Here is a 25,287-nt window from a genome sequence, read left to right as displayed (position 1 = left end):
CCCCCCATCAGCTATAATAATGAACCCGCCTATCCCCCCAATCAGCTACAATAATGAACCCGCCTATCCCCACTATCAGCTATAATAATGAACCCGCCTATCCCCCCTATCAGCTACAATAATGAACCCGCCTATCCCCCCAATCAGCTATAATAATGAACCCGCCTATCCCCACTATCAGCTACAATAATGAACCCGCCTATCCCCCCATCAGCTATAATAATGAACACCCCTATCCCCCCAATCAGCTACAATAATGAACCCGCCTATCCCCACTATCAGCTATAATAATGAACCCGCCTATCCCCCCTATCAGCTACAATAATGAACCCGCCTATCCCCCCAATCAGCTATAATAATGAACCCGCCTATCCCCACTATCAGCTACAATAATGAACCCGCCTATCCCCCCATCAGCTATAATAATGAACCCCCCTATCCCCCCTATCAGCTACAATAATGAACCCGCCTATCCCCACTATCAGCTATAATAATGAACCCGCCTATCCCCCCTATCAGCTACAACTGAGAAGAACAATGTAAATGAATAACGATGGTATGAACAGAGTTATTACAAAGAATATTGTTTAATGATCGGCACCATCAGTTGTGTTCTTCATTGGAGGGCTTTTCTGGCACCTGTCACTTCTGTATCTGGAGGTGAGAAGTACTGATGACGTTTGCATCTAAGATTTTGATGCAACAGGACTAGTTCCTCCAATACAGAAGTGAGAGATGCTGCAGAACCCCTTTAAGGGGAATAATAAATTGAATTAATATAAACATCCAAGGGACAGACGTGTGTTGGATTCCTCACCGGATTGCCGGGCCGTCCGTGTATACCAGGGAGACCTGTTGGTCCTCGGCTTCTCTACAAGAAAGGCAGAAAGGACAATGTCAGAGCAGAAGAGTGCAAATAAAACAATTAGAAGGGAAATAAATATTGATACATATAGTTTAGTGTGTATATACTGTATATATACTGCTGAAAAAATATAGGGAACGCTTAAACAAGAGAATGGTATTTTAGTGTTCACTTTATTTTTTTGAGCAGTATATATATATATATATATATATATAGTATAGTATTTTATAACTTCTTGTTTGGCGTTCTGCATGGCAAATCAGGCTGGAATTCTGTTAAAGATATATCACCAACAAATGAATACAATGTATACAAGAAGGTATGTAAAAGAGGAATCTTGTAAGGAAAATAAAAGTGACCACAAGAATTTTTCCGTCCCGCACAAGCCCTGCGGTGTTCGCTTGTTTGGACACGTGAGACTTAGTAAATAGCTATACACAGGTCTATAGTGGTTATGTGCTGACGAGCAAAAGGGTAACAATGTTTTGAACGTTTGATTTTCAGGCTCCATATCTCACAATTTAGGCATGAGATAGCAAAGATGATTGTCTATAAAAAAGAGAATTTTGTTACTTACCGTAAATTCTTTTTCTTATAGTTCTGTATTGGGAGACCCAGACCATGGGTGTTTAGCTTCTGCCTCCGGAGGACACACAAAGTACTACATTTAAAAGTGTAGCTCCTCCCTCTGAGCTTATACACCCCCTGGTAGCCAGTCCTAGCCAGTTTAGTGCAAAAGCTGAAGGAGAATAGCCACCCACAAGTAGAACCGAGTAAGAACCGGAACAACCGGAGACTCTGTCCACGACAACAGCCAGTGATAACACACGGAACAAGAAAATTGCCAACAGGCAACAGGGAGGGAGCTGGGTCTCCCAATACGGAACTATAAGAAAAAGAATTTACGGTAAGTAACAAAATTCTCTTTTTCTTTATCGTTCCTTTGGGAGACCCAGACCATGGGACGTTCCAAAGCTGTCCCTGGGTGGGAATAAACAGAAAAAACTAAGAAGTAGGCGGAGCCTAACTTCACAAGTGGGCGACAGCCGCCTGAAGGATGCGTCTGCCCAAGCTCGCATCTGCCGAAGCATGAGCATGCACTTGGTAGTGCTTCGAAAAGGTATGCAGGCTAGACCAAGTGGCAGCCTGACAGACTTGTTGAGCCGTAGCCTGGTGCCTAAAAGCCCAAGAGGCACCGACAGCTCTGGTCGAGTGTGCTTTGATCCCCAGCGGGGGAGGCACCTAAGTACACTGGTAGGCGTCCGAAATGGTCGATCTAATCCAACGGGCCAAGGTCGGCTTAGAAGCAGAGAGACCCTTACGCCGACCTGTGGTTAGCACAAAAAGAGAGGTGCACCGCCTAAGAGCAGCGGTGCGAGACACATAGATCCGGAGAGCACGCACCAGATCCAGAGTATGCAACGCTTTTTCAAAGCGATGAACAGGGGCCGGACAGAAGGAAGGCAAGGAAATATCCTGCTTAAGGTGGAAGGGAGAGACCACCTTAGGAAGAAAGTCCGGGGTCGGACGGAGAACTACCTTGTCTTGGTGAAAAACCAAAAAAGGTGACTCCGAGGAGAGCGCAGCCAAATCAGAGACTCTCCTGAGAGAAGTTATGGCCACTAGAAAGGCCACCTTTTGAGAAAGACGATACAAAGAAACCTCCCTAAGAGGCTCAAAGGGGGGTTTCTGCAATACCGTGAGGACCAAGTTAAGGTCCCAGGGATCCAAGGGCCGCCGATAAGGCGGAATGATGTGAGACGCACCTTGCATGAAGGTGCGGATCTGAGCCAGCTGAGCGAGACGCCGCTGGAACAGCACTGATAGAGCTGAGACTTGTCCCTTGAGAGAGTTGAGGGACAGTCCCAGCTGCAGACCGGACTGTAGAAAGGACAGAAGGGTCGGCAAGGAAAAAGGCCAAGGAGGATGGCCGGAAGAGCGACACCAGGACAGGAAAATTTTCCAAGTCCTGTGATAGATCTTGATGGAGGAAGACTTACAGGCCCGAGTCATAGTGGAGATGACTTCAGGAGGAATACCAGAAGCCGTCAAAATCCAGGACTCAAGAGCCACGCCGTCAATTTGAGTGCCGCAGAATTCGGGCGGAAAAACGGACCTTGCGAGAGCAGGTCTGGACGGTCCGGAAGATGCCACGGCATCTCCACGGACAGTTGGAGCAGGTCCGGATACCAAGCTCGCCTGGGCCAGTCCGGTGCAATGAGGATGACTCGACGGCCCTCCATTCTGATCTTGCGCAGGACTCTGGGCAAGAGAGCTAGAGGGGGAAACACGTAGGACAGACGAAACTGGGACCAGTCTTGAACCAGAGCGTCCGCGGCGAAGGCCTGAGGATCGTGGGAGCGAGCCACGTAAACCGGAACCTTGTTGTTGTGACGGGATGCCATTAGGTCCACGTCCGGAGTGCCCCACTTGCGGCAGATTGACTGAAACACTGCCGGGTGCAGAGACCACTCGCCACCGTCCACGGATTGACGGCTGAGATAATCTGCCTCCCAGTTTTCTACGCCAGGGATGTGGACTGCGGATATGGTGGACTTGGAGTCCTCCGCCCATTGAAGAATTCGTTGGACCTCCAACATTGCCAGGCGGCTGCGTGTCCCGCCTTGGTGATTGATGTAGGCAACCGCTGTCGCGTTGTCTGACTGGACTCGAATGTGCCTACCCGCCAACAGGTGGTGAAAGGCTAGGAGAGCTAGAAGCACAGCTCTGGTTTCCAGCACATTGATTGAAAGGGCTGACTCGGACAGAGTCCAAGTGCCCTGAGCTCTGTGGTGGAGATGTACCGCTCCCCAGCCGGATAGGCTGGCATCCGTGGTGAGAATCACCCAGGACGGAGCCAGGAAAGAGCGCCCTTGGGACAGGGAGAGGGGTCGAAGCCACCACTGAAGAGAGGTCCTGGTCCGTGGCGACAGAGCCACTAACCTCTGTAAGGAGGAAGGCCGCTTGTCCCAACAGCGGAGAATGTCCAGCTGCAGGGGACGCAGATGGAACTGGGCAAAGGGAACCGCCTCCATGGAAGCCACCATTTGACCCAGCACCTGCATCAGGCGCCTGAGGGAATAACGGCGGGGCCTCAGGAGAGAGCGCACCGCTGGCCGGAGAGACTGCTGTTTGATTAAGGGCAACTTCACAAGTGCCGGCAAAGTCTCGAACTGCATCCCTAGGTACGTGAGACTCTGAGTCGGAGTCAGAGTGGATTTGGGAAGATTGACAATCCACCCGAATTGGGCTAGGGTGGCGAGAGTGAGCGAAACACTCCGCTGACAGTCTGCGCTGGATGGACCCTTGACCAGAAGGTCATCCAGATAAAGAAGCACTGCTAACCCCTGGAGGTGCAGGACCGCAATCACTGCCGCCATGACCTTGGTGAATACCCGAGGGGCCGTGGCTAACCCGAAGGGGAGAGCCACGAATTGGAAATGATCCTCTCCTATCGCAAAACATAACCAACGCTGATGTGACACTGCGATTGGCACATGTAGATAGGCATCTCTGATGTCGATGGACGCCAGGAACTCCCCTTGGGTCATAGAGGCAATGACTGATCGCAGAGACTCCATGCGAAAATGCCGCACCCGGACATGCTTGTTGAGAAGCTTGAGATCCAGGATGGGCCGGAAGGTACCGTCCTTTTTTGGAACTAGGAAGAGATTTGAGTAAAAACCTCTGAACCGTTCCTGAGCGGGAACTGGGACAATCACTCCGTTTGCCTGCAAGGACGCCACGGCCTGTGAGAAGGCGGCGGCCTTGGAGCAGGGGGGAGTTGAGAGAAAAAATCTGTTTGGAGGGCTGGAAGAGAATTCTATCCTGTAGCCGTGAGCTATGATGTCTCTCACCCACTGATCGGAGACCTGCTTTAACCAAGCGTCGCCAAAGTGGGAGAGCCTGCCACCGACTAAGGACGTGGCTGGAGCGGGCCGAGAGTCATGAGGAAGCTGCCTTAGTGGCAGAACCTCCTGCGGTCTTCTGCGGACGCGCTTTTGGGCGCCAGTTGGATTTCTGATCCTTGGCTGAGTTAGCGGACGAGGCGGAAGGCTTAGAGGATGACCAGTTGGAGGAACGAAAGGAACGAAACCTCGATTGATTCCTACCCTGGGCGGGTTTCCTGGTCTTAGTTTGTGGCATGGAAGTACTCTTCCCGCCAGTAGCTTCTTTAATGATTTCATCCAGCTGTTCACCAAACAGCCGTGAACCAGCAAAAGGGAGCCCAGCAAGAAACTTCTTGGACGAAGCATCTGCCTTCCACTCTCGAAGCCACAAAATCCTGCGGATAACAAGAGAATTAGCTGAAGCCACCGCAGTGCGGTGAGCAGCCTCTAGCATGGCAGACATGGCATAAGATGAAAAGGCTGAAGCCTGAGCAGTTAAGGTAACCATCTCATGCATAGATTCCTTGGTGAGGGAATGCATCTCCTCTAGAGAAGCAGAGATGGCTTTGAGAGCCCACACTGCTGCCAAAGTCGGGGAAAACGCGGCCCCCGCAGCTTCGTACACAGATTTGGCCAGAAGGTCAATCTGACGGTCAGTGGAATCCTTAAGTGAGGTGCCGTCAGCCACCGACACAACGGTCCGGGCTGATAGCCTAGACACCGGAGGGTCTACCTTTGGGGAGTGAGACCACTCCTTGACCACCTCAGGTGGAAATGGAAACCGGTCATCAGAACCACGCTTTGGAAAGCGTATGTCAGGGCAGGCCCTGGGTTTGGTCACAGCGGTCTGAAAACTGGAGTGGTTAAAGAACACACTCTTCACTCTCTTAGGCGAGGTAAACTGATGTTTTTCTGCCAAAGAGAGTTGCTCCTCTGACACTGGCGGATTGAGATCCAGCACAGAATTAATAGAAGCAATCAAATCACTTAGATCTGAGTCACCCTCAGAGAAATCGATGGGATACATAGCCTCCGAGCCCCCAGTGAGGGCATCCTCCTCATCTTGAGAGTCAGCTCTTGAGACAGAGCCGTGGGATGGGGAGGGGGAGAAAACCCTGCGCCTTCTCTTAGAAGGACGGGGTCTGGGATCAGATGATGAATCCTCCGTGAGCTCTGATGGACGGAGGTCAGAGGATAGGAGTCCTCTGTCAAGAGTATTAGAGGCACCCTGAGAGGGGGGCTGATGCATATTCATCAAAGTCCTGGACAAAAGTCCCATGGACTCAGCAAATGACTGGGATATGGACCTAGAAAAGGACTCTACCCAGGCCGGGGGTTCAATCACAGGTGCAGCAGCAGCCTGAGAGACCACTGGGGGTGAGACTCCAGGCTGTGGCACCGCCAAGTTAGAGCAACCATCACAGTGTGGATAAATGCTCGGCTCAGGCAGCAGGAGCTTACATGCAGTGCATGCAGAATAAAGCTTTGGAGCCTTGCTCCTTGTGTGAGACATGCTGCTGGAGTGGGGGCTTTGCAGAGAATGAACCCTGTGGCTTACCAGACCGCTGAGCGCGGTGTTGTGTGCCCTCCAGATCCCGAAGCCCGATCCCCCAGAGCGCAGCACCTCAGCAGAGATGCAGAATGCAGGATGTCCCAGAGCAGAGTGATCTCTGCCTGAGAAATGGAGGGGGCGGGACTAGGGGCGTTCCTATAAAAGAGTGGGAACTGGAGGGCTATAGAGACCTGCCGGGAAGGAGGGACGCCCCAGCAGTGGGGAGTGTCCCTCCCCTGTGTAGAACGGCCGCCGGGAGGAGCCGAACCTGTCCCTCTGTATGAGTGACATGCGAGGGCAGGAAAATGAAACTAGGCCTCCGGCGAAGCCGGGGCCTAAATTTAAGCGGCGAGGCCGACAAGCAGGCACCATCGGCGCGGTTCTCAGGCAAAAGCTGGAGAACCCGCCGGAAAAGTTAAAAACAATCACATACAGCATACTCTCCCCTTACAATAAAGAACCGGGACCCCCAACATAAACGTCTCAGGTACTTAGCTGCTGAGGTGCAGGGCCATGTCCCTGGGGATGAGTGCTCCGGTCCAACAGAATCCTCAAGGGGCTGTGGATGGAGACCGGACTCCTGCCAGGCATGGAGACCGTGCTGGCTCCCACTTCAAGCCAGAGCCCAGAAGGGATGGTGAAGGAGCGCGGCATGTAAGGCTTCATCCTTGTAAATCAACCTTAAAAACACCGCCGACACAGTGGGGTGAGAAGGGACATGCCGGGAGTCCAGACATGGACCCGCTTTTCTTCAAACTCTTTCCAAAAGTCAAACAATCAGATGAGAATGCATGTGTGGATGTATGCCTCCTGAACACAAAGCAATAAACTGGCTAGGACTGGCTACCAGGGGGTGTATAAGCTCAGAGGGAGGAGCTACACTTTTAAGTGTAGTACTTTGTGTGTCCTCCGGAGGCAGAAGCTAAACACCCATGGTCTGGGTCTCCCAAAGGAACGATAAAGAAATGAAGGTCGACTCACGCTCAAAACTGTAGATGATGGTGAGATATGGAGCCTGGAAGACAAAAGCTCAAAACATTGTTACCCTTTTGCTCGTTAGTGTACATGAACAGTGGGTATGGTCAGTATTCAGACCCCTTTAAATTTTTCACTCTTTGTTTCATTGCAGCCATTTGGTAAATTCAATAAAGTTCATTTTTTTCTCATTAATGTACACTAACATTAACAGAAATAAACACTTGAAATAGATCCCTCTGTGTGTAATGACTCTATATAATATATAGAAATAGATCCATCTGTGTGTAATGACTCTATATAATATATAGGAATAGATCCCTCTGTGTGTAATGACTCTATATAATATATAGAAATAGATTCCTGTGTGTAATCACTCTATATAATATATAGAAATAGATCCCTCTGTGTGTAATGACTATATAATATATAGGAATAGATCCCTCTGTGTGTAATGACGCTATATAATATATAGAAATAGATCCATCTGTGTGTAATGACTCTATATAATATATAGGAATAGATCCCTCTGTGTGTAATGACTCTATATAATATATAGAAATAGATCCATCTGTGTGTAATGCCTCTATATAATATATAGGAATAGATCCATCTGTGTGTAATGACTCTATATAATATATAGAAATAGATCCATCTGTGTGTAATGAGTCTATATAATATATAGGAATAGATCCCTCTGTGTGTAATGACTCTATATAATATATAGGAATAGATCCCTCTGTGTGTAATGACTATATAATATATAGGAATAGATCCCTCTGTGTGTAATGACTCTATATAATATATAGAAATAGATCCTTCTGTGGGAAATGACTCTATATAATATATGCGTTTCCCTTTTTGCATTGAATTACTGAAATAAATTATCTTTTTGGTGATATTTTAATTTATTGAGATATTCTGCATGCTGATAAATATAATATTTACAAAATATACATGAATATATGCAGGGTGAGATGTTTGATAAATCTTATGGAACGTTCACATGTTCAGAGCACGAGACGAGGGTGATTTAGGTGACAGCTATTTAAGCAATCACCCTTTAAATTCTACTACGGTAATCTTACATACTATGGATACATGTCCCAGGACATGCCAGGTTACCAAACTGCCAATAAAAAATAAAAAAAGAGGTTGTGTCGGTTATTTACAGTTTCTATCACGTACAGGTTAGCATATCTTGTTCTTTTCTATCTTGTGTTTTCTGGTCTTTTTTGGAAGCTCATTGACCACTCTCTATGGAGTCAGAGGGAGACGTGCAGAGAACCTGGTGTAGCGTTGTACTATTCAACTATTGCATTTAATAATTTCCCCATAAAAGAAAACTGCAGGACAGGAGAAGGGTCCATTGTTCCCAGAGGTTAGGCCACTTGTGATAATGAAGGGGACACTCACCGGCCAGCCGGCATGGAGCAGCTGATAAAATGACGTGTGCTGGAAGAGAAGAATAAAACATCATTATTCAGGCAGAAATCCTCCATGAATTGGAGCAACGATACTGTGTTATGGTCACTTGTATGATCTGAGCTCCTATCTTCCTATTTTATACGCAGAGCACAATCACTATACACATCATCGGCCACATATAAATGCTTTTATTAAAGGGAACCTGTCTGCAGATTTGGTGACTATAAGCTGTGGCCACCACCAGTGGGCTCTTATATATTCCAGAATACTGTATATAAGAGCCCAGGTCGTTGTGTACAACGTTAAAATGAGTTTATAATACTCACCTAAAGGTCAGTGCGGTGCAGACTGGTCAGATGGGTGTCTCTGTTCTCCGGTGCCGGCGCCACCTCTTTCGGCCATCTTTGTCCCCTTTCTTATGAAGCTTGGGTGCATGCTGCGTCCTATGTCATCCACACAGGCGGGCATTGAGGTCCTGCGCAGGCGCACTTTGATCTGCTCTGAGCAGGGCAAATCAAAGTATTGTAGTGCGCATGAGCGGGACCTCAATGCCGGCCTGTGTGGATGATGTAGGACGCGTCATGTGTGGCGCCCCTGAGGCTCCAGTCGCCACAGAGTATTGCACCTTATTTAAGGTGTGATATTCACCTCGGGTAAGGAGGGGTTTAATCACCGGAGCTCCACAATCACACTTTACATACAGCTTAGGAGCCTTCTCAGAGGGGGGTTGACTCAGGATAGGCATGGGGTGGCCATCATGATGCATGGGACTTCCCCAGTCACTGAAGCCAGCCACCGGGGGGGCGGGTTCCACTTGGGGTAGAAGTAGGAGCACACTCACACAATCTTCAGTCAGTCTACCCGGGACACCAGTTCTGGGATACGACACCATCACCTCTCTCTTCTCTTCTCTTCACAGGGCCCGGGGCTTGGAGCGGAGCGCTCAGCCCAGGTTCCTTATGGCTGGAAAGGCAACTCTGACAAAGGACGTCCTTTTCTTTGTCGCTCCATTGGGAGACCCAGACAATTGGGTGTATAGGCTATGCCTCCGGAGGCCGCACAAAGTATTACACTTAAAAGTGTTAAGCCCCTCCCCTTCTGCCTATACACCCCCCGTGCTCCCACGGGCTCCTCAGTTTTTTGCTTTGTGCGAAGGAGGTCAGACACGCACGCACAGCTCCACAGATTGGTCAGCAGCAGCTGCTGACCATGTCGGATGGAAGAAAAGTGGGCCCATATAGAGCCCCCAGCATGCTCCCTTCTCACCCCACTCTTGTCGGTGGTGTTGTAAGGTTGAGGTATCCATTGCGGGTACGGAGGCTGGAGCCCACATGCTGTTTTCCTTCCCCATCCCCCTCAGGGCTCTGGGTGAAGTGGGATCCTATCGGTCTCCAGGCACTGAGACCGTGCTTCATCCACAACTCCTGGGAGCCTGCTGGATAGGAGCCGGGTATCGTTCAGGGACATGGCCCTGCTACTTGGAGGTACTCTGTATCACTGTGGGGACAGCGCACAGCAACACTCCAGCTTTGCTGGGTGTGCTAGTGCACCGGGGACCACGGCGCTGACCGGGTTAATATGTGCCATTACACACTCACCGCCGCGGCCATGGAAACACTGCGGCGCGGCTGGGACTTGTAGTGCGCCGGGGACTTTCACGCCGGCCGCGCTTTTACGGCGGCCGCGTTTATTACTAGAGTCCCCGGCTTTTTGCGGCCTAGTTTCCTTTCCTCCCGCCCACAGCCCTGACAGGCAGGGGAAGGGCGGGACGCTGCACAGAACGAGCAGCACTGAGGGCTGGAGCATGCTTTGCATACTCCACCCCCCTCACTGTGCACAGTGCGGGCACCAGTTCCCGCACTTTCTGGGTCACGCCCACGGCTCCCTCCTCTCCTCAGGACGCCGGCAGCCATTCCTGTCAGCTCCTCGGACGCAGCAGAGGGGGACAAAGTCTGGGAGACCCAGGCAGGGACTCTGGTGGCCTCACAACCGCTTTAGGCGGGTGGTAAGCAGCACCTGTGGTGCTAGCCCCATTGTGCAGTAGTGTAACATTATATGTTTATGGTATATATGTTTTACACTGTATGGTGCACAGTTGATTTCTGGCTATATACCCTATTGTGTTACTCAGGGAAGATAATAGCATGGCACCCACGAAAGGCAGGGGTGCCAAAACACAGGCTTATTATGTTGCCTGCGCCGCATGTACGACCCCGCTACCGGCAGGTTCCACTGACCCTCATTGTGTGCACTGTTCGGCCCCTGTGGCACTTACTCAGCCGGAGCCTCTGCTAAGAGGGGCCCAGGGGGAGCCACCTGCTAACACTGTTCAGGTGACGGGGACGGAGTTTGCAAAACTCTCTGAGACTATGGCTAAGATACTAGAAGCCTTGCAGTCCAGGCCGGTATCTCAGCACAGGGACTCTGTTGAATCTTTGTTCCCTGGCCCCCCTCAGTTGGACCAACAATGTCCTCCCGGGGTATCTCATAGATCCCAGGCTGAGGGTTCTGACACAGACCCCAGCCCCAGACCGACTAAGCGAGCTCGCTTAGATTTTCCCTCGACATCATCATATTGTGCAGGGTCTCAGAGGGGGGAATCTCTGGTTGATGATGCGGAGACAGCTGATCAGGATTCTGATCCTGAGGCCGCTCTCAATCTTGATACTCCGGACGGGGACGCCATAGTGAACGACCTTATTGCGTCCATCAATCGTATGTTGGATATTTCTCCCTCAGCTCCTCCGGTGGAGGAGTCAGCTTCCCAGCAGGAGAAATTCCGTTTCAGGTTTCCCAAGCGTACACCGAGTATGTTTCTAGACCACTCTGATTTCAGAGAGGCAGTCCAGAATCACCATGCTTGTCCAGATAAGCGTTTTTCTAAGCGCCTTAAGGATACACGTTATCCTTTTCCCCCTGACGTGGTCAAAAGTTGGGCTCAGTGTCCCAAAGTGGATCCTCTAATCTCCAGACTGGCAGCTAGATCCATACTTGCAGTGGAAGATGGGGCTTCACTCAAAGATGCCACTGACAGGCAGATGGAGCTCTGGTTGAAATCCATCTATGAAGCTATCGGCGCTTCTTTTGCCCCAGCGTTCGCAGCCGTATGGGCGCTACAAGCTATCTCAGCAGGTCAAGCGCAAATTGACGCAGCCACACGCACGTCCGCGCCACAGGTGGCGTCCATAACCACTCAGACGTCGGCATTTGCGTCTTACGCTATTAATGCTGTCCTGGACTCTGCGAGCCGTACGGCGGTTGCAGCCGCCAATTCGGTGGTACTCCGCAGGGCCTTGTGGCTACGGGAATGGAAGGCAGATTCTGTTTCCAAAAAGCGCTTAACCAGTTTGCCAATTTCTGGCGACCGATTGTTTGGCGAGCGTTTGGATGAAATAATCAAACAATCCAAGGGAAAGGATACATCCTTACCCCAGCCCAAACCGAACATACCCCAACAGAGGAAGGGGCAGTCGAGGTTTCGGTCCTTTCGGGGCGCGGGCAGGTCCCAATTCTCCTCGTCCAAAAGGCCTCAGAAAGATCAAAGGAACTCTGACGCATGGCGGTCTAAGTCACGTCCTAAAAAGGCCACCGGAGGTGCCGCTACCAAAGCGGCTTCCTCATGACTTTCGGCCTCCTCACTCCGCATCTTCGGTCGGTGGCAGGCTCTCCCGCTTTTGCGACGCCTGGCTGCCACGGGTAAAAGACCGTTGGGTAAGAGACATTCTGTCTCACGGTTACAAGATAGAGTTCACCTCTCGTCCCCCGACTCGATTCTTCAGGTCATCCCCACCTCCCGAGCGAGCCGAGGCTCTTCTGCAGGCGCTGGGCACTCTGAAGGCAGAAGGAGTGGTGGTCCCTGTTCCTCTTCAGCAACAGGGCCACGGTTTTTACTCCAACTTGTTTGTGGTCCCAAAGAAGGACGGGTCTTTCCGTCCTGTCCTGGACCTGAAATTTCTCAACAAACACGTAAAGACCAGGCGGTTCCGGATGGAATCCCTCCGCTCCGTCATCGCCTCAATGTCCCAAGGAGATTTCCTTGCATCGATCGATATCAAAGATGCTTATCTCCACGTACCGATTGCTCCAGAGCACCAGCGCTTCTTGCGCTTCGCCATAGAAAACGAACACCTGCAGTTCGTGGCACTGCCGTTCGGCCTGGCAACAGCCCCACGGGTTTTCACCAAGGTTATGGCTACTGTAGTAGCGGTCCTCCACTCTCAGGGTCACTCGGTGATCCCTTACTTGGACGATCTCCTGATCAAGGCACCCTCTCAAGAGGCATGCCAACACAGCCTCGACGCTACCCTGGAGACTCTCCAGAGTTTCGGGTGGATCATCAATTTTCCAAAGTCAAATCTGACACAGGCCCAATCGCTCACATACCTTGGCATGGAGTTTCATACCCTCTCAGCGATAGTGAAGCTTCCGCTGATCAAGCAGCGGTCACTACAGACAGGGGTACAATCTCTCCTTCAAGGCCAGTCACACCCCTTGAGGCGCCTCATGCACTTCCTGGGGAAGATGGTGGCAGCAATGGAGGCAGTTCCTTTCGCGCAGTTTCACCTGCGTCCTCTTCAATGGGACATCCTACGCAAATGGGACAGGAAGCCGACGTCCCCCGACAGGAACGTCTCCCTCTCTCAGGCGACCAAAGCTTCCCTTCGGTGGTGGCTTCTTCCCACTTCATTATCGAAGGGGAAATCCTTCCTACCCCCATCCTGGGAGGTGGTCACGACGGACGCGAGTCTGTCAGGCTGGGGAGCGGTTTTTCTCCACCACAGGGCTCAGGGTACGTGGACCCAGCAAGAGTCCTCGCTTCAGATCAATGTTCTGGAAATACGGGCAGTGTATCTTGCCCTGAAAGCGTTCCAGCAGTGGCTGGAAGGCAAGCAGATCAGAATTCAGTCGGACAATTCCACAGCGGTGGCATACATCAACCACCAAGGCGGCACACGCAGTCGGCAAGCCTTCCAAGAAGTCCGGCGGATTTTGATGTGGGTGGAAGCCACGGCCTCCACCATCTCTGCAGTTCACATTCCAGGCGTGGAAAACTGGGAAGCAGATTATCTCAGTCGCCAGGGCATGGACGCAGGGGAATGGTCCCTTCACCCGGACGTGTTTCAGGAGATCTGTTGCCGCTGGGGGGTGCCGGACGTCGACCTCATGGCGTCCCGGCACAACAACAAGGTACCGACGTTCATGGCACGGTCTCAAGATCCCAGAGCTATGGCGGCAGACGCCTTAGTTCAGGATTGGTCGCAGTTTCAGCTCCCTTATGTGTTTCCTCCGCTGGCACTGTTGCCCAGAGTGTTACGCAAGATCAGGGCCGACTGCCGCCGCGTCATCCTCGTCGCTCCAGACTGGCCGAGGCGGTCGTGGTACCCGGATCTGTGGCATCTCACGGTCGGCCAACCGTGGGCACTACCAGACCGACCAGACTTGCTATCTCAAGGGCCGTTTTTCCATCTGAATTCTGCGGCCCTCAACCTGACTGTGTGGCCATTGAGTCCTGGATCCTAGCGTCTTCAGGGTTATCGCAAGACGTCATTGCCACTATGAGACAGGCTAGGAAACCAACGTCCGCCAAGATCTACCACAGGACGTGGAAAATTTTCCTGTCGTGGTGCTCTGCTCAGGGTTTTTCTCCCTGGCCTTTTGCCTTGCCCACTTTTCTGTCCTTCCTTCAATCTGGACTGGAAAAGGGTTTGTCGCTCGGCTCCCTTAAGGGACAAGTCTCAGCGCTCTCTGTGTTTTTCCAGAAGCGCCTAGCCAGACTTCCACAGGTACGCACGTTCCTGCAGGGGGTTTGTCACATCGTTCCTCCTTACAAGCGGCCGTTAGAACCCTGGGATCTGAACAGGGTGCTGATGGTTCTTCAGAAACCACCATTCGAGCCAATGAGAGATATTTCTCTCTCACGCCTTTCGCAGAAAGTGGTTTTTCTAGTAGCAGTCACTTCACTTCGGAGAGTGTCTGAGCTAGCAGCGCTGTCATGCAAAGCCCCTTTCCTGGTTTTTCACCAGGACAAGGTGGTTCTGCGTCCGGTTCCGGAATTTCTCCCTAAGGTGGTATCCCCCTTTCATCTCAATCAGGATATCTCCTTACCTTCTTTTTGTCCTCATCCAGTTCACCAATGTGAAAAGGATTTGCACTTGTTAGATCTGGTGAGAGCACTCAGACTCTACATTTCTCGTACGGCGCCCCTGCGCCGCTCGGATGCACTCTTTGTCCTTGTCGCTGGCCAGCGTTAAGGGTCACAGGCTTCCAAATCAACCTTGGCTCGGTGGATCAAGGAGCCAATTCTCGAAGCCTACCGTTCGGCTGGGCTTCCGGTTCCCTCAGGGCTGAAGGCCCATTCTACCAGAGCCGTGGGCGCGTCCTGGGCTTTGAGGCACCAGGCTACGGCTCAGCAGGTGTGTCAGGCGGCTACCTGGTCGAGCCTGCACACTTTCACGAAACACTATCAGGTGCATACCTATGCTTCGGCGGATGCCAGCCTAGGTAGACGAGTCCTTCAGGCGGCGGTTGCCCACCTGTAGGAAGAGGCCGTTTTACGGCTCTCTTACGAGGTATTATTTTACCCACCCAGGGACTGCTTTTGGACGTCCCAATTGTCTGGGTCTCCCAATGGAGCGACAAAGAAGAAGGGAATTTTGTTTACTTACCGTAAATTCCTTTTCTTCTAGCTCCAATTGGGAGACCCAGCGCCCGCCCCTGTTTTTTTGTGGACACATGTTGTTCATGTTGAATGGTTTCAGTTCTCCGATATTCCTTCGGATTGAAGTTACTTTAAACCAGTTTATAATTCTTTTTCCTCCTTCTTGCTTTTGCACCAAAACTGAGGAGCCCGTGGGAGCACGGGGGTGTATAGGCAGAAGGGGAGGGGCTTAACACTTTTAAGTGTAATACTTTGTGCGGCCTCCGGAGGCATAGCCTATACACCCAATTGTCTGGGTCTCCCAATTGGAGCTAGAAGAAAAGGAATTTACGGTAAGTAAACAAAATTCCCTTCTTTTCAAACACGGGTGACTGCTTCTAATTTATCCGAGGTCAACGGGGCACATCACAGCGGGTGACCGGTACTACCCGGGCGAGAGGCACAAAGAGTGAGTAAAGACATCTAGAACCACAGCATCTGACTCGGACTCTTATTACCGGCGGCACCGCCCCACGTCTCGGTGCCTAGTGCCTTCGCCATCACTACTCCCCTCATCATCCTGCCCGGGGCCCGCTCCACCTGTGGGGAGCGTCACCATCTTCAGCTGCTATTACCATCCACCCCGGAGAACAGCGACAGCAGCGGTGGCTAATCTCTGGCCACGTACCACAGGTGGCGTCACGACAATCTTCCTACTACAATCCCCATCATCCTCCCTCCTTATTGGTGTACACCTTGGGGCACAAAGCCGGGCAGGCCCAGTGACGAGTAACTCAGGTACGAGACCCCGTGCCTGATTCCCCCTGCCCCCTGGATGCTACACATGCACCTAGGCTTCAGAAGAAGGAGGACAAAGATGGCCGAAAGAGGGAGGCGCTGCCCCCGGAGAACGGAGACACCCATCCAACCAGTCTGCACCGCACCGCCCCTTAGGAGAGTATTATAAAGTGATTTTTACATTCTACACCGCAGCCTGGGATCTTATATACAGCATGTTAGAATACTGTATATAAGAGCCCACTGGTGGTGGCCGCAGCTTATAGGCCCCAAATCTGGTGACAGGTTCCCTTTAATCTACAGACAGTAAATTAATGTCGGCCAAACCCACCAATATCAGTTGACAGTCTACAATGGGGTCCCCCGACTCTTGACCTTAAAGGTAGCCATACACATTAGAAAATCTTGTGCAACCCTACTGATTTTCATCCAACAATCTAATGTGCATGGCGGTGTCTGGCAATGGCTTATTTCCCTTCCCTTTCAAGAACATATGCATTTTCAGTCAAATTGAGCGTGAATATATATACGGCAAAATCAGGAGGAACTGTTTCCCGGAGCAGCGTTCAGCCGTTTATGGTTATCTTATGGTGCTTTGTCACTATAGATCACAGTATATACTTGGTGTAATGTTTCGTCAATGTCTATAAATGAAGTGATTCATAGACTTACATAGAATGCTGCCTGGTCCTCAGGGGAGTTGCTCCAAATCGTTATGGTGGGTAATCCTGGTGGTCCTCGAGGCCCTGGATTCCCCGTCATCCCCATACGTCCCATAAAGCCAGGGTCCCCCTTTAATAAAGTGGTACTGAATCAGCCAATCATATTCACTAAAATTGATGCATAATTCATTCATTCATTCATTGATTCCCCAGCTCTGCCATGTCTTCCCATGCCTGCAGGTTTCCACCTACCTTATTTCCTTTCAGACCAAAATACCCAGGCCAACCAGGGCAGCCCTGGAAAATACAGAAAATATATATATTCAGATTTATATTACAGTGTATTTATAAAGGATCTGTCCCCTAATACTGTAAAACTAGTGCAAATGAACAGGTGGGATAGAAGCATATACACCATTATTATATTGGCTGCATTCTCTACTTTGTCCTCTAGAGGTCAGTGTTTACTCCAAATCATCCAATACTGAAGATGTTATATTGCAAATTAGGATAAAAAAATGAGTGAATTTCGGGCAAATCGATTAATCGATTGATCGCTCTCAGTGGGAGAAACAAAAGAATAATCTTGTCGTTCTGATAGCTTTTAATGGCTAATGGGCAAAGCCACATGACAAAGATTGTCGTATTAAAAATGGAGTCCCTCCGATCTGATATTGATGACTCCTTAAGAATACGTCATTATTATCATATTCTCAAAAGAAGAAGAGTGAGTCCCCATCTCTGGATTTGCTCCTTGGTGACCTTACACATTTTAGAAGATGCCAGGTACACCCTCCTATTAGTATATTTAGAAACATTCTAACAGAAAGGTAATGTTTTTTCTCTAAATGCATATATTTTAAGCTCAAAATTATTTTTGAAATTGGGTTTCGGTAAAAATGTTGCATTGTTTGCCTACGGTAACCTCTGTGTTTAACTGTTGTATTGCTGAATGACGAAGGAGTTAACTGAGAATCTGTTAGTGAGCTTTGTGCAAGTTTCTAATGAGACGTAATTACAAAAAACAATTTTTTAAATATTAATATAAAAAGTCCATGGACTTTAAAACAAGCAAAACTTGAAGAGGAGTTAACTGAGAACCTATTAGCGAGCTACGTGTACGTGTAATTTTCTAATGAGATGTGATTACTAAAAGGATTTTTTAAATATAGATATATAAAAATGTCCATGCACTTTACATTGTGTGCAGAATTATTAGGCAGATGAGTATTTTGATCACATGATACTTGTTATACATGTCGTCCTACTCCAAGCTGTATAGGCTGAGAGCAAACTACCAATTAAGTAAATCTGGTGATGTGCCTCTCTGTAATGAGGAGGGGTGCGGTGTAATGACATCAACACCCTATATAAGGGGGGCTTAATTATTAGGCAACTTCCTTTCCTTTGGCAGAATGGGTCAGAAGAGAGATTTGACGGGCTCTGGAAAGTACAAAATTGTGAGATGTCTTGCAGAGGGATGCAGCAGTCTTTTGAAGCGTGATCACCGAACAATCAAGCGTTTCATGGCAAATAGCCAACAGGGTCGCAAGAAGCGTGTTGGGCAAAAAAGGCGCAAAATAACTGCCCATTAATTGAGGAAAATCAAGCGTGAAGCTGCCAAGATGCCAGTGGCCACCAGTTTGGCCATATTTCAGAGCTGCAACGTTACTGGAGTATCAATAAGCACAAGGTGTGCCATACTCAGGGACAGGCCAAGGTAAGGAAGGCTGAAAACCACCACCTCTGACCAAGAAACAGAAGATAAAACCTCAAGACTGGGCCAAGAAATATCTGAAGACTGATTTTTCACAGGTTTTATGGATTAATGAAATGAGAGTGACTCTTGATGGGCAGATGGATGGGCCAGAGGCTGGATCAGTAAAGAGAGCTCCACTCCGACTCAGACGCCAGCAAGGTGGAGGTGGGCACTGGTATGGGCTGGGATCAGCAAAGATGAACTTGTGGGAGCTTTTCGGGTTGAGGATGGAGGAAGCTCAACTCTCAGACCTACTGCCAATGTCTGGAAGACAACTTCTTCAAGCAGTGGTACAGGAAGAAGTCGCTATCGTTCACAAAAAGCATGATTTTCCTGCAGGACAATGCTCCATCACATGCATCCAACTACTCCACAGCATGGCCGGCCAGTAAAGGTCTAAAAGATGAAAAAATAATGACATGGCCCCCTTGTTCCCCTGATCTGAACCCCATAGAGAACCTGTGGTCCCTCATAAAATGTGAGATCTACAGGGAGGGAAAACAGTCCACCTCTGGGAGCAGTGTCTGGAGGCTGTGGTGGCTGCTGCACGCAATGTTGATCGTAAACAGATCAAGCAATGACAGAATCTATGGATGGTCGCTGCTGAGCGTCATCAGAAAGAAAGGGGGCGATATTGGGCACTCATTTTTTTGGGTTTTGTTTTTGCATGTCAGAAATGTTTATTTCTATTTTGTGCAGTTATATTGGTTTACCTGGTGAAAATAAACAAGTGAGATGGGAAAAGATTTGGTTTTTATTAAGTTGCCTAATAATTCTGCACAGTAATAGTTACCTGCACAAACAGATATCTTCCTAAGAAGCCAAATCTAAAACCCCTCCAACTGCCAAAAATATTAAGCTTTGATATTTATGAGTCTTTTGGGTTGATTGAGAACATAGTTGTTGATCAATAATAAAAAATAAATTCTCTAAAGTACAACTTGCCTAATAATGCTGCACACAGTGTGAAACAAGCAAAACTTGAAGAGGAGTTAACTGAGAATCTGTTAGTGAGCTTTGTGCAAGTTTTTAATGAGACGTGATTCCAAAAACATTTTTTTAGATATTGAAATAAAAAAAGTCCATGCACTTTAAAACAAGCAAAACTTGAAAAGGAGTTAACTGAGAATCTGTTGGTGAACTTTGTGCAAGTTTTTAATGAGACGCTATCACAAAAAAAGTTTTTTTAACTAAAAAAAGAAAAAGTCCACAGAGGTGTCCATGCACTTTAAAACAAGTGACACTTGAAGAGAAGGAGTTAACTGAGAATCTGTTAGTGAGCTTTGTGCACGTTTTTACTGAGCTCTTATAGTGCCCCCCCTGAGGATGGAGCACCATGTACACTGCATTACTCACAGGAGGACCCCGTGGTCCTGGATACCCCCGGACAGCTTTCTTCTTTGTCTTTCCACTTGTAGAGGTCTCCTGTATAACTCCAGAGTCTCCCGACCCCCCTATTGTGTGGTCATCTCTGGATGAGGTAGGTTGCTTTGTAGGACCTGCAGTAGTACGTCTCAGGAGGTTGAGGGTAACGTTCGTTGTGGAAGTGGGTGCTGAGCTTGGTTTGGTGATGGTGAGGTTTTTGGTAAGATCTACAATGTCGCCTCTGAACTTATCAGCAGGAATCTGCCCCGTCTCTGTGGAGCTCTTCTCCTTTTTCTCGGTTGTGATGTTTTCCTCGGTAGTGTCCACTTTCTTGTACAGTTCGTCTTTCTTTATTACCTTCCCGATGGAACCAGGGACAAGAAGTGAATTCTGACCAGATGCCGGTATGAAACCTTCTTCTTTCAGCACCGCCAAGTCCAACTCATTCAGGTACTTATGGGATGTGGCGTCCATGGTCTGCTCAGCAATGGCCCCATGCCCCCCTAACTCCTTCCGTGATGTGTTAGCTGGGAGACCCTGAAAAATAAATATGTCACAATTAGGTAAATGAATAATACAGACCCTGTAAACACTGCCTGCAGTCATGCCTATTGTCATTTATCATGGAAAGTGAAATATATGTGTGGCACCCCTGGGGCTTCGGTCACCACAGGGTACTGCACCTCATTCAAGGTGAAGTGCTCAACCCGAATCCTGAGGAGGTCGGTACCAGTTCCATCACTTACATACTCAAACATACAACCAGGTTGCCCTCCCCAATGGGGACCGGGCTAGGGTAGGGTCTTAAGGCGGTCTCCAAACTTGGGGGGCAGCCACCCACTAGTGACAGGGACCCAGGGGAGGAGCAGCCACCAGGGGGTTGTCAGGAGCCAACACAGCAGTTAGATGTTCTCCAGCAGGAGAGGAAGGGAGCGGACGTTTTTTGCCGGTGGCTCTGGTGGGACACAGGAGTTCATGCGGTTGCCGAGGGGAGAACTTCATTGTTCCCTCAGGATCGGCGCCACACAGGGTGCAGGACCCTAAGGAAGATCATACTTCAAGTTGGTTTTCCAGAACCTGCCGGGATGGGGAGATTACACGTTTTCCTGGCCAACAAAGAGCCTGAAAGCAGAGTGCCAGATAGGATCCGGGGCCTTGAACACGGTCGGGCCATATTGTGGAGCAGCGGCACCTGCATGTAGGGACAAGAGTACTACTCAAAATGGATTGGGGTCCCCAAGTAGCTTTAAGCCACAGGGATCCAACCAACAGGGTGCTAGGAGGAAGGGCCCACCAACCACCACGCTGAACTGACCTCTGACTGAATCCGGGTTCGACGGGGCCCATCACAGCCGTGAGAAGTGCTACTGCGGCAGTAACCGAGCTGTTTAAAGAACTGAGTAAAGACACTTGGAACCGCAGAGACTGTGTGAGCCTGTTTTTGCCGGCGCCCCTGCCCCGCGCCTTACTACTACTCCCCTCATTATCCTCCCCGGGGAACACACCACCTGTGGGGAGCGTTACCATCTCGGCTGCTATAACCACCCACCCTGGAGGACAGCGACAGCAGAGCGGCTATTCCTTGGCCGCATGCCGCAGGTGGCATAACAACAACCATCTATCTCCTATTCCCCTTTTATTGTGGACACCTCAGGGCACGAAACCGGGCCAGGCCACGCGTGACACCACAGAGGACCTGCATCCCCCAGCGCGGCGACAAGTAGCAGATAACCTCTTGCCCCCTGGGTGCTACAATACCAGATAGGGACAGAGGGTCTGGTTCACAGTGACCTTCTCTGAATATGTACCAGATAGTCTATATATAATGCAAAACGTCATCCTAAATGGCCGATCCAACCATTACAAACTGTCATGCGATGTTCGGCTCTGCACACACCTGCTGACACGGTGGCATCAGACTCTGTTCACTCTACAGAGTCTGACAAGCAACCTGAGGCTTCTGTATTGTTCAGCCAGAGCCGGGCATCGGCTGATTCAGGCTCACTGGTCTCCAGCTCTGCATAAGTTAACCCCTGCAGACTGGTGAGCAGGACCTAAGTGCTCAGGTTGCTGATTGCCAAGTGCAGCTGCCTCCTCCTTCCTGTAGGTGCCAATGATAGCTTCTGCGATCCCAGTCTTGGGTGTTTCTCCTGTTCATGGTGATCCATGCTGTGCTTCTGAGGGGTGTGAGCGTTAACTTGTTTTGCGTTAATTCCTCCCCTTTTTCGTTACCCCCCAGTACACATATGGTGTCTCGTGTGAGTGCTGTGTGTACGAGGTTCTCCCGTGTCGTCCATGACGTTTTGTGGGGTTTCTTCTTTGTGTTTTCCAGCCTGCCCAGAGAGTGGGGGAGAGAGGGCGCAAGATCAGGGCCCAGACAGGAGTTAGGGCCATGCTGGGGGCTCGGACCTGGTTACCATCAAACTTACCTCTGAGATAAGGGACAGCGCAAGGTCGCAAGTCTGAGGGCCAGGTTAGGGGCCCCTCTCCTGTGTTTATATACACCGTGACACAAACTTGAGCTCTTGGCTCAGTTACAGATCGCAGCTTTTTAATGGATGCAGGTTGCATCGATGGCTGTCTAAGGTGAGAACGTGACACTTTTTGTATCGTTGAATATGTCCCCGTGATGGCTATGGCTGAGGGAGAGAGACATCCCTCCAACTATGAAGTCTGGGACCATTATTGGGCAAGATATTGGTATAACCTAACAGGTAAACTTAGCACCTCTTATCTCTATGGTGAAATCAACCTATATCTTCAACTCCATACACATTAAATGGCTGACAAGTCGCGTTGAATACTTATTGATGAATTTGTCAAAATCTACGTTGGACATCCACAACTGGCCTTACTCCGTGTTACGGGTCATCAGAGCCTCAAAGGTTTGGACGGTCTGACATCCCCCAGTGTCTTGGAAAAATTATATAACTGTCAAGTATACAGCTTTGGTCTTTTAGTCTTACACATCGGAGCAAACAGGTAAACAGCGTGTCCACATCAGGCTCCTGGGAAGAAAGAGACAATATTTCTGGTTGTGATCAAAGGGTTCCTGTGTAATCTTATCATTTGCATTATTGGGGTCTATGGAGCAGCCTCAGTCTTAAGTCACCTGGTGAATGTCTGAGGTTTTGTAAACTCGCTTGTCATGTTTCAGATGATGACTTTGATGAGCCGTGTTTTATGGTCGGTGGCTTATGAGTTGCATCTGGTCCTACTGCGCTCACCTTGTTGTATTGGAGAATAAGGAGGAGGACTGTCATGGCTCTGATCCGCGGTGCTCAGCTATTCAGCAGAGTGTGTGTTCTTTTTTGGATATCTTTCTGTGGATGGGTTGGTTCCTGTCCCCGGTTCCTGCGCTGGTGTTGGCAGGGGCCTCTCCTCAGATGCCTCGTTCCGGGTTGATTGCTCTGCTTCGTTAAGGAGCAACCCAATCCGGAGCGCCACCAGTCGTCGTTTCTGCTCTGCAGTGAGTGCCCTAGTTCCCCTTTGTGCTTGATCTGATCTTGTCTCCCTACTCCAGATCTGTGTTACCCTTCTTTGCCCATTCCCCCGACTCTGACGTTAATCCTCTGGTTTCTGACCTCTGGCTCGTACTCTGACTTTGACTCTGCCCTCTCCCTGTGTACCTTATGTTATTTTCTGGCTTCTGACCTCTGGCTCGTACTCTGACTTCGGTTCAGTGTTTCCCCTTAGTACCATACGTGATCTCCTGGCTTTTGACCTCTGACTTGTACCCTGACTTTGTAGACTGGAGGAGCAAAAGGAGGTATTACTGCGCTGCCCTTGATTGTTAAAATTTTTTTTGCATAATAAAAGGAGTGACTTTATTTCTACGTGTTTCAGGAGTCTGAGCCCCATTCTTCAGGAAAGGAATCCCTCTGATGTAACCTGACTTTGGCTCTGTTTCTTCCCTGTGTTCCGTACATGACCTTGTGGCTCTATACCTCGGCTTGTTTGACTTTCCTGAGCTGCATCTAGTGACACCTAGTGGTAGATTGTCACAAGGACACAACGGTATACTGTCTAATGATTACTGTAAGCTATAATCTTCACTCATGACTTGTGTAAAGGTTTAATGATCACGAAGACTAATGTAATAGGTATTACAAAGGTTTTGCATCCCCTAGTTAAGTCCTGTCCATCACTCACAAACTCCCAGATGCCAAGTTGACATACCACCGACCATGCTACACCTGATAAATTACCATCACTCTGCTCTTTGGATATCTTTGAATGTGGTGGATTTGCTACAGATATTTTTGTACAGGTCTGTAGACAATTTTACACTCCTTCTATGCCTCTTGAATGCCAAATTAATAAGATTTGTTTTATGAGCGCTTGGGAAATCATTGCAGCACACACATGCTTTGTGGTGCACTGAAAGTTTCTGCTTTATTACATCATGTGACCAGTTTATATAGTACCTCAAACAAAGAAATAACTCCTTCGAACAATACACTAATAAGAACAATAGGGTCGTGAACAGAAATGTGAAACTTCCCCGCCCATCAGTGTAGCGCTATGACATCATTACCTATAAGACAAGATGCACACAATGAGAACAAAATGTATTCTGTTCTGTCACAAGCTCCAATGGGGCCCCCAGTTATTGTAAATCTTTCATAGTATTGGTCTTTTCATATAGACCAAGGGGACTTTTTAATTCGCTTAGGTTCCAGGGCTCCGATGTGATTGTAACCCCTGCACCTATTGCAGTTACACCCCTGGAAACATTAGGACTCAGCAACGCTAGGGTCCTGGGTTCAAATCCTATCAGAGACAACATCTGCAAGGAGTTTGTATGTTCTCCCCATGTTTGTGTGGCTTTCCTCCGGATTCTCCAGTTTCCTCCCACTCTCCAAAGACTGATAGAGAATTTAGCTTATGAGCTCCAATGGAGACAGTGATGATCACGTCTGTAAAGCAGTGCTGAATATGATGGCGCCTTATAAGTAAAGCACAACCCTAATTGTTGTCATTTTTAGGATTGTACCTACAATTGGCCATCCAGCTCAACAATATCCTACAGAGAAAACTACCCACACCAATGACCAAGTGACGATGACGAAGGTCGTTCTCCTCCATTGTGTAGGCTGTTCAGCTGCAGAAATCTGCCATTCGGCGGTATACTTTATTTTAGTACAGTGGAAAGTGTTGAAGTTTCATTTTTAATACAGTCTTTATGCAGTTTAGACGTATATAGTGTCACGGGTGACAGACAGTCTTGTGGTTTCTGGCCATAGAAGGTCACAGTGTTTGGCTGTGCAGAATGCTCCCTGACTTTCCATTGTTCCTGCTATCAGTATTCATTGGTATAGGTAGCTTTTCTGTTGGATTTTCATCTCTCCCCCTT

The 25,287-nt window shown here is 49.2% G+C and overlaps 1 protein-coding gene and 1 long non-coding RNA gene across 3 annotated transcripts in view; one reads left to right on the top strand and one right to left on the bottom strand.

The window, feature by feature from the left end:
- Positions 1-25,287, top strand: part of LOC142251647 (uncharacterized) — a 202,537-nt gene that overhangs the window by 17,662 nt on the left and 159,588 nt on the right. The window lies entirely within an intron of this gene.
- LOC142251646 (uncharacterized) overlaps positions 1-25,287 on the bottom strand; it is a 204,319-nt gene that overhangs the window by 139,267 nt on the left and 39,765 nt on the right. For both annotated transcript variants that reach the window (XM_075324636.1, XM_075324638.1), the window contains exons 6-10: positions 19,923-20,468; positions 17,060-17,104; positions 16,818-16,937; positions 8,699-8,737; positions 818-871 (exon numbers count right to left, since the gene is read on the bottom strand). In XM_075324636.1, the coding sequence (XP_075180751.1) occupies positions 818-871; positions 8,699-8,737; positions 16,818-16,937; positions 17,060-17,104; positions 19,923-20,468 (804 nt within the window). The remainder of the gene's footprint in view (positions 1-817; positions 872-8,698; positions 8,738-16,817; positions 16,938-17,059; positions 17,105-19,922; positions 20,469-25,287) is intronic.

The sequence above is a fragment of the Anomaloglossus baeobatrachus genome, chromosome 9, assembly GCF_048569485.1.
Source record: "Anomaloglossus baeobatrachus isolate aAnoBae1 chromosome 9, aAnoBae1.hap1, whole genome shotgun sequence".
NCBI lineage: Eukaryota > Metazoa > Chordata > Amphibia > Anura > Aromobatidae > Anomaloglossus > Anomaloglossus baeobatrachus.
The sequence above is the reverse complement of the archived record's forward strand: the minus strand, read 5'-3'. Positions and strand labels throughout refer to the sequence as shown.